This window comes from Squalius cephalus (assembly GCF_949319135.1).
Source record: "Squalius cephalus genome assembly, chromosome: 9".
Lineage (NCBI taxonomy): Eukaryota > Metazoa > Chordata > Actinopteri > Cypriniformes > Leuciscidae > Squalius > Squalius cephalus.
The window spans coordinates 41,854,670-41,864,557 of record NC_137130.1 but is presented as its reverse complement, the minus strand read 5'-3'; the positions used below and the strand labels follow the sequence as shown (position 1 = coordinate 41,864,557).

Below are 9,888 nucleotides of genomic sequence, written 5' to 3'. Positions count from 1 at the left end.
CGTTTTCATCTGGCCGTGATGAAATATAGATTTGAGTGTCATCAGCATAACAATGGAAACTAATTCCATGTTTCCTTATAATATTTCCAAGTGGCAACATATATATTGAGAATAACAGAGGGCCTAACACAGATCCCTGCGGCACTCCATAGTTTACTGGAGTTATGATTGATTTTTCTCCATTTAAATCAGTGGTCTCAAACTCAATTCCTGGAGGGCCACAGCTCTGCACAGTTTAGCTCCAACCAGCTCCAACTCACACCTGCAAGGAAGTTTCTAGTAATTCTGAAGACCTTGATTAGCTGGATCAGGTGTGTTTGATTAGGGTTGGAGCAAAACTGTGCAGAGCTGTGGCCCTCCAGGAATTGAGTTTGAGATCACTGATTTAAATAGACAAAATGGTAGCGGTCAGATAAGTATGATCTGAACCAGTTTAATGCTTGTCCTTGAACACCAGTATAATTTTGTAGTCGATCTAAGAGTATTGTGTGATCTATAGTATCGAACGCAGCACTAAGATCAAGTAAAACTAATATTGAGATACAGCCTTGGTCAGAAGCTAAGAGTAAATCATTTGTGATTTTAACGAGCACAGTTTCAGTGCTATGATGCGGCCTGAATCCAGACTGAAACTTTTCATAGATGTCATTTTCTTGCAAGAAAGAGCCCAGTTGAGCGGACTCACAGGCTATATGCTGTTATAGTCACGAGTAACAGCATATAGGATAGCGGTTACAGTTTTCTATGCAGAATTTGATTTGAAGACAGTCATGAGACCGATTGCTCGATCCAATCACGTTGGTAACATTTTAAAACAAGCATGTTACAAGTAACGACCACAAACAGAAGGAAAATAGCGGAGTAAAAGTAGCGATACATCACTTAAAATGTACTCAAGTAAAAGTAAAATTACACAATTTTTAAACTACTCAAAAAATTTATTAATAAAAATTTGTAATTCGTTACTTCACACTACTGCCAGTCGCACTGAGACATTTTAAATAATACCAAACATGTATAGTGTTGTATGATAATAGGTCACCAAACATGTAGATAACCATATAGATTTTTGGGTGAATTTCAGGTTATCCCAGCATGAGGAGAGAATAGATGGGTGATGAGGAGACTATGAGGGTGAGGAGTGAGCTGTTCGGTGTGGTGAGTCTCGGATGGCATGGTTACTTATGCAAGAGAGTGTTCAAAAGTTAATTCTCAGAAGAGTTCTTTGTTTTCACGAGGAGTAGTCGTTTCTCAGTTCAGACTATCTGGCATCAGCCAGTCTTAAAAAAGGCATGAGGCATTGTTTGTTGCCCACAGAAACCTGATCCAGTTCAAGCTCACATGGCATGGAAAGGTGTTGCCATCCTGTTTGCCTTCTCTCTGCTGTTGGTCCTCATTCCCAGGACTGAGCAAACATACCATGCTAACATTACTTAGGAGTATTTATCTACAGCATGTTTATGAAAGAATCCAAATAAAGGTATCTGATATCTTTGCTATCCATCCAATTCTCACTCCACCCAAATTCCAAATGATACCTGGTGTAAAAGGAAATTTGTCAAAATGATCAATATTTATTGAAATATTATCCCACTTGTGATTTACATATAACATCTAGTATAAAAGTAGGGAAAGTGCTACATAGAGCATCACTACACCATTACTAAAATTTCGACGGCACATTCTGAAGTAAACATGTAAGTATTAGCACATCCCTACATTTCAGTAGAAATTGTTTTCAGACGGTGTATATTTTGTTTTGTAACACTTGCAGATCTTTACACTTGTTTATAGCATAAAAAAGAGATTGTTTATCCAAACACGAAAATTCTGTCATGATATTCTTGTCTTTATGCCGTTCCAAAGCTGTCTGATTTTCTTTCTTGCATGAAACACAAAAAGAGGATATTTTGAGGAATGTTTCAGTGTCCATAGAATGGAAGTCAGTGCAGTTCATAATTGGACCCCATTGACTTCTTGTTGTTGTATCACAAAAGAAAGAAAAGCATACAGTTTAGGAACAGTATAGGGTGAGTAAATTATGACATTTTCATTTTTGAGTTGAACTATCTCTTTAAGTGAATAAAGTTCTGCCAGTGAAACAATATGTATAATTTACATTTACGTCTTAATATTCATGCAGCTCATTTACCTCTTCTTATTTTAAATTTATTATTAATGCACATACATATTTTACCTTTGCTGCTGATTCATTCCCAGGTTTACCATGGAAAAGCTGACACTTCTGCTTCTGTTCATGACATTCTCTCAGGGGGACGCAGCAGGTTACTATTGAAATAATTATTGTTATTACAGTGAGAGCAGAGAATATATTTTATATTCTTCCAAGAAGTTATGTACTTATTTGAGTAACTTAAACAGTTTATGACATTTACAATAATAACCCTATTTAAAGTGTTTACATGACATGTTGTTGGGTTATTAAGCATAATCAGTGATTGTGTATGTAAATACTCTCACTGTTTCTTGAATATTATATATACAGCTGATGGCTGCCCCACTGGATGGTCTTCATTTGGACTGAAATGTGTCAAATTCTTCGCAACACAACTTGACTGGGTGTCAGCAGAGGTAATGTGCTCCTGACAGCACTATTATAGTTATGTGACATATGTTTATGCATAAATTTGAGGTTGAAATGTAATTTTCTGAAGTTATACATGAAATATCAAGAATTCAGACACTCTGAGGTCTTAATAGTGAATCTGATCTGAATGGAAGAATCTGATCATCAAATAAATATTATGATATTTTTGTTTATTGAAATGAGCTTTACATAATAATAATAATAATAACAATAATAATACTTAATAATAATAAGTAGTATAACTTAAATAAGCAACTCAAATCTGCAAAACTCATCTTTAAATACTCACAACAATGAGCCACTCGCACTTCTGATGCAAACGAAACATGTTCATAAGTTCATTTAAAAAATACAGTCTATATAGAAATGATTGTTGCATAATAATGTTCACTGAAAAATAAATCTGTAGAATTTAAACATGTTTTTGTACTGAATTGCACATGCAGAGATGTATTGGCTCGTATGGTCATGTGATGCATCATGAGCAAGAGTCCTGCATGTCACTATGTAAACGGCAGTGGCCCTCAGCTCTGTTTAGTGACACGTCCGTGTCCTGACAATACACGACACCTCTCAGGATCTGCTTCTGATGTTATATTTGCACAGTTTTTAAAGGCTGCAAAGAATCATAAATACAGACAGAATGGCATGATGGGAAATCTGAAAAACCTGTGTTTGGCGTACAATATTCAGGGATAAACACTTTTTATAAGCCCAATGTACACTATTGTGCCATCAGCCCATATCATGAAGCAGAGATAAGGCCGTGATATTAGAGATAGACTATACTACTGCCCTAATGAAAGACACATTTTGAGCAAATATAGTGTTATTAATTCATGTGCATCCATACTCCTGTCTTCTTCATAGTAAAACGGCAGTGGTGCACAAATGAAATAGGTTATAGTATACATAAATATGAAAATTTTCTTGTGCACATGCAAAAGTCTGTATATTTAATTTTTTTTGCAAAGGTCCCTTTAGTTTTGTTTAGTTTGTTTAGTTTTTTTTTTTTTTCGCAGTGCAGATCACATTTGGAAAAACACATCTGTAATGCTGAGGATTTACCATTATTAATGTTACAAATTACTAAAATAATTAGTTTTGATTGATGATATTAAAGATAATCTGCCTTTTCAGAAATCCTGTCAAACTTTTGGTGGAAATCTTGTATCGGTGCACAGTAAAGCTGAAAACAGTCTTCTGCTGAACATGGTGCCTGGTACGACACAAGCTTGGATTGGTGGTCATGATGCAGTAAAAGTAAGTGGTTATGCAGATGATAAAACATTTTATTTTTTTTACATTTTCTTAAAGTTGCGTTTGCATTTTCATATTAAGTTACTTTACATATTATTTATTTACCTTTATTTTACCAGGAAGTCTCATTGAGATTAAAATCTCTTTTACAAGAGAGACCTGGCCAAGGTAGCAGCCATGCAGTTAGACAACATGTTAAAATACAACAAATACAAAATAAAAAGAAATATTAGAACATAGTATCCTCTCAACAAAAACAATCACAAGCCTTCATTACCACTGTCTTTATGATGCCTTTAAATTCACCAATAGACACCAATTTGTCTTGTTTTAAATTGTTTTGCAAATTATTCCATGCCCAGGGTCCATGATAGGAAAATGCAGGTCCCAAAATGGACCCCTGGGGGACCCCTTTAGGTATATTAAGAATGTCAGATTTTTGACCCTCTACATGAACACACTGAGTCCGATCTGCCAAATAATTTCTAAACCATTTCACCGTCCCAGGTTCAAAACATGCACTGCTAAGTTTGTTCAGTAGCAATTCATGATCCACTGAATCAAACGCCTTGGATAAATCAACAAAGGCAGCGCAGTGCTGTTTTCTGTCCAGGGCACCAATAAGGTTGTTTATCACCACCGAAGTAGCAGTAATGGTGCTATGGGCAGTTCTAAAACCAGATTGAAAAGAGTTTAACATATTATTGTCAAATAAAAACTGTTTTAACTGTATATTTACCTGAGATTCAAGGTTCTTAGCCAAAATTGAGAGTTTAGAGATTGGACCGTAGTTGTTCATGTCTGAGGGATCACCACCTTTAAATAATGGGAGAACATTAGCAGCTTTCCACACTTTAGGTATAGAATGCGACAAAAGACTCAGATTAAAAATATGAGTCACTGGCTCTGCTATAACATCCGCTGCCACTTTTATAAGATAAGGATCTAGGTTATCTGGGCCTAAAGATGTTTGGTGGTCAATGCCCTTCAAGGCTGTGCAAACTTGACTTACTGAAACAGGTTTAAAAACAAACACATCCAGATTTGCAATCGCTGGTGTAACCACAGAACATGGGATAGTTGTATTTGCATTTAAACTATCAAATACAGATGTGTTTATTTAACTGATTGATCATAACAGCTTTATCCTTTATTTTATCTACATCAACCTGAATATATTAAGGAAGATTAGAGGCTACATGAGTAACTGACAAGGATTTAATTAATTTCCAGAATTTTGAGGGGTTCTTTAAATTCTCTGAAACCGACTTTAAATAAAACTCAGACTTAGATTTTCTAATCATCAACGTGCACTTATTCCTCAGGGTTTTAATGTAGACCAATCAGCAGGGGCATTTGAGAATCTGGCTTGCGCCCATGATTTTTTTTCTCAAATGAATTAGCTCTGAAAGACTGTCTGAAAACCAGGGATTGTCTCCACCGCTGATCCTGAACTTCTTAATGGGAACATGTTTATTAGAGATAGATAAAAAAAAATGTATTGAAAATATTCCCATGCCAGTTCAACATCATGTATTAGAAGTACTCTTTGTAGTACAAATCATGCAAGAAAGCCTGCTCCTCAAATTTTTTGAAATATCTTTTAAAAATAAAGCAGGGTTTTATCGTAGGGATTTTTGTATCCCTGACACAAGCAATTACACAATGATTGCTGACATCATTGCAGAATATGCCAGTTGAAGTAAATTTGTGAGCATTATTCGTTATAATTAAATCAAGCAAGGTAGACTTATGCTGCACTTTAGGATTTGGCCTTGTTGATGCATTAAGTTGTGCAAGGTTTAAGGAGTCACACAATTCTTTAAAACAATCAGATGTCCCTGAGAGCCAGTCCCAATATAAATCACCCGTAAGGATGAACTCAGAGTCATTTAACTCATGTAAAATATCTGATAGGGCTTTGAGAGCATCTTTTGTTGCAGAAGGAGGTCTATAACAGCCAACCACAGTGATATTAGAAACTTTTGAAATACCTACTTTGATGACCAATACTTCAAACTGTTTAGCTCTAGTAATTGACATGTTTACAGAGCTAACAAACTTAGATTTGACATAGATGGCCACTCCACCTACTTTACCCCCCTGATCAGTTCTGTAAACTTTATAGCCATCAATAAAAATCAAATCATCAGTTATAGATCTCTTAAGCCAGATTTCAGTAAGAACGTCTATGTCAGCATTTGTCATATTCACCCAAATCTTAATAGTATCCAATTTAGGAACTAAACTTCTAACATTTAAATGTATAAACCCAAGACCTGTTCTACTTTTGAAATCTGAGGGAGTGGGCAAACAAAGAATAGATGTAGTGGGCCCAGGATTTGGCTGAACATTTCCAGATAACATCAATAAAAGCATTACCATACATCGTAATTTTAGTTTAACAGGAAATGATTTATCAGGACCCCCATTAACTGCAAACTGAGAAAAAGAGTCCTCCCTGACAATAAAATAGTCATTTAACACCATAAGATTCTGAAGATACAGGATCTCATTTACATACACTTAAAATAGAAATTATTCAATATATGAAATGGGCTGATTGACTGATGATATAACTCAAGAATTCGATGAGGTTGAAAATTGTCTGAAGTGTAGCAAGTACAACCAGAATTCACTCTCATTACTGTGTCCATTTAATTCCTGATTGCAAAAAATAAGCACCAGGAATATAAGGAAATACATGATGCTGATGTATCGAGGTCAAATCCGGATGCCGTGTGGGTTTCAGAATACAAATTAAGAGGGGAGATTTATAGACCCGGAGAAACTCAGTCACTCTTCCACACTCAGGGTCCACAACTTTGATAGTCAATATGCTACTGGCCTGGAAAAACCCAGCAGCAAAATTGAGCCCTTAATTCAGAAAAGCTGTTTTCCAGTAAGTGGATTCCTGATAGTCCTAGGCCTCAGCAACCCAAAAATAAAGAAATGTGTGGCCATCCAGTAACATCTAAAAATGTTTTCATCAAAAATCCCGGAATGATCATAACAATGTTGTTCTTAGAAAGAACCTCACCTTCAGGCCTCAACCAGGGTCCACGGCTCTGATAGTCCATGTACTACAAGGCCAGGAGAAATCCAACAGGATCAGATCCGTAATTCAGGTTTAAAATAAGGCTGTTATCCACTGTGAATATAAATCTTCTTCAAAATAGCAGAACACTGGCAGCCACTGAATCTGTTAAAAGATCCATAAAGTACTGCTTTGTCCTTTTTTTTCAGAAGTTGTACTCCAGCAATAGTAACAGGCCTAGGCCTTTGCCTTTTCAGAGTTATGTGGCAATCCAAAAATATAGCATCCAAAGATCCCAAATTGGAAAGAGGGATGTTATTTTTGAGAGAACCTTGAGAGTTATTTTTGAGAGAATATTGTGACATGAAATAGCTTAGGGCAGGCGTATATGTTGTCTTTGGACACTGCCCTTGTTATACAACATGACTGTTCCACACGGCGAGTCAGTGGCAATCACATGAGCTTGAAGTCAGAGGAGGAGATTGGAGCTTTTATTGTTTGTTCATAGATTCAGAACAAAAAGATGGCTGTGAAAAATTATGCAATTGTTTTATATAATTTATGCACATGTTCAAGACTACAACATATTTGTTTGTGGGTTAGTAAGTACATTTCATTTTAAAATAAGCAACTGTGACAAGTGTAGCAGCTAACTTTGCCTAACATTTGTTTTTATGCAGATTCAAAGTCATTCACATTTTTTCATTATCTGGCTCAAAAAGCCCTGTAAGTGTCACAAACTGTTGCAAGAGACATATTGAATGGCTCCTCCCCCTTTTCAAATAGACAATAGCGTTTAGTTTGCCTCACAGACTGACAGCACCATGGAAGCGTATCCGAGCGCTGATGATACGTTGGATTCAATAGTAGATGTGAATAAATTCTAGCCATTTCATTCTTAACCAACGTACAGTTAGAAAACAGAATAAAACTTGAGCGTTTGAGCAACCGAACACACTTCTCCAACACATATTGCTCCGTGACGTGCCAACAATGGTTGCTTTAGCCAGGTGGTGTTAATAGCAGAGGGGGCAGAGCTTTAGATTCTAGAGAGCATTTGATTGGACAGAAGATGTGATGAGAAGCTGAAGTCGCGGTGATGTCATAAAAATCCCTGATCCATTTTAGCGGAAGTGAGAGACTGTAAGTTTAAATGCTTATGTCTCCTAAATGTGAATTTTGTCATTGTTTAGGAACACACCAAGCTAACTAATATTCTTACTTAATATTTAGAACTTAAATTTAGATTTCAGGGGACCTTTAAGGGCTGAGGCAAAGAGAGAAATCCAAGGGAACAGACAGAGAAACAAGAAAACCAGGATACAAAAGCACTCAGAAATACCATTCGAAATGTACAAGACTTTGCAGAGAATAACAGAATGAACCAGGCTTATATAGGGTGAGCTAAACAGGATAATGAGACACAGCTGAAAACAATGAGTGCTGATGAGGCCCTGCAGAGAATTATGGGAAATGTAGTTTGTGAGGGTCACAATAGTCTGATGTGGAGCGCCCTCTGGTGGCTCTCAAGGGCACTCCAGCTGGTGATCGAAACAGTCAGATGGACGCAATATGAATTTGGGCACAAATATTTTATAAAAAGGAAAAAAGCTCATCAATTGCAATAAGTAAGTGTGTAAACAACAAATGAACTTGTGAAATTAGTTTCAGAACAGAAGACTTTCTAACCCCTCCATTCACTCTTTAGGAAGGACAGTGGATGTGGACTGATGGATCTCTCTTTGATTACAACTACTGGTGCAGTGGACAACCTGACAATACTGACAATATGCAGCACGTTCTGAACATAAACTTTGGTATGAATATAACAGATTTATTCAAACTAGTTAAATATAAAGTTAATTGCATTAATAAAAGTGTCTTTGATTTATAAAAATAATCATGTATTTATTGTTTATCTTATCCTAGGCAACCACTGCTGGGATGACGATGGCAAAGATAACAGATTTGCTTATATTTGTGAAAGACTTATTGATTAAAAGTCATTCTGCTCACAAGTTCATTGATTGAACATGCATTAAAAAAAATTCTGAATTTATCTTTACTACAGAAATCTTATTTTTTAAAGGGAACCTATTTAATTGATGACAATTTAAGTGTAATAGAAACATACAGCATCTACATTATATGTATTATGTATTATGTAAATCTGAATTTCAACCTCTTTTTAACTTTAATTTCTCCAATCAATAAAAGCATTGAAAAAGGTTTTGTTCTGTTTTGTAGTATTGGCTCAAACACATAATAGTGTACCGTTGAAGAAAGCATCGTCAGTTTCTGTGCCTTCAGTAAGCGCTCTATGTTACTCCGTCTATAGCTTGTTTGTCGACACGTGATTCTGATGACGTGTAAAATTCAGATGGAGGTCAGGAAGAGAAAAGCAGAATGGACGAGATGGAGGAAAGTCTGTACTGTGCTAGTATAGAAAGGTATAAAACAGAAAATCACAACATATGTTGGCAGTGATCCTTATGTTATGAAGAGGAGCATTGCCTGCTATTTGAGGCGGTAGACAAAGAGAATGTGAAGCTGAAGTCTGGTTTGTATATTTCACGCTGCCTTTCTGCTAGGGCAGTATTTAGATTTTCTGTCGTGATTGTGAAAAATGTCATTCGTGCTGAATGGAGAATTGCCATAGGAACTCACATCATCGTTCAGGGAGAAAACTAGGCAATATAATACGCTTTTTCACCTGTCTATGTGTAAAAACACTAAGGAAAGCAGGTTGAGGAGGAGACGGGAAGACGCCGGATAGCAAATCTTGTAATAATGTCACGGATTATACCTCATCACTCAATAAAATAATCATATTGCTGAGTGTTTCTGAAAGTTTTGTATTTTATTTGGTTTAATAATTAACATTACATTTGCGAGGATGATTCTCACTCAGGTTGTGAATTTACAAAACTTGCACACAGCCACTTAAGACCTGTTCACAAGCTTCTGTAGATTTGATTTTTGT

General features: G+C 36.1%; 1 protein-coding gene across 2 annotated transcripts; it reads left to right on the top strand.

The window, feature by feature from the left end:
* The first annotated feature begins 1,540 nt into the window (after nucleotides 1-1,540).
* LOC307164720 (galactose-specific lectin nattectin-like) lies at nucleotides 1,541-9,620 on the top strand. 2 transcript variants are annotated; one of them, XM_079881781.1, is made up of 7 exons: nucleotides 1,649-1,697; nucleotides 1,903-2,030; nucleotides 2,221-2,285; nucleotides 2,507-2,592; nucleotides 3,749-3,871; nucleotides 8,614-8,722; nucleotides 8,835-9,620. In XM_079881781.1, exons 3-7 carry the CDS (start codon nucleotides 2,228-2,230, stop codon nucleotides 8,903-8,905), a joined length of 447 nt encoding a protein of 148 aa, XP_079737907.1. In that variant the 5' UTR covers nucleotides 1,649-1,697; nucleotides 1,903-2,030; nucleotides 2,221-2,227; the 3' UTR covers nucleotides 8,906-9,620. The 2 variants fall into 2 exon arrangements, with proteins under 2 accessions (XP_079737906.1, XP_079737907.1); XM_079881780.1 differs by lacking the exon at nucleotides 1,903-2,030 and having other exon boundaries at nucleotides 1,541-1,697.
* Nucleotides 9,621-9,888: the final 268 nt, after the last annotated feature.

Coding starts and splice junctions, on each gene's coding strand:
- LOC307164720 (XM_079881780.1), top strand. Junction 2,286..2,506: donor CTCTCAGGGGGACGCAGCAG/GTTACTATTGAA, acceptor TTATATATACAG/CTGATGGCTGCCCCACTGGA. Junction 8,723..8,834: donor CGTTCTGAACATAAACTTTG/GTATGAATATAA, acceptor ATCTTATCCTAG/GCAACCACTGCTGGGATGAC.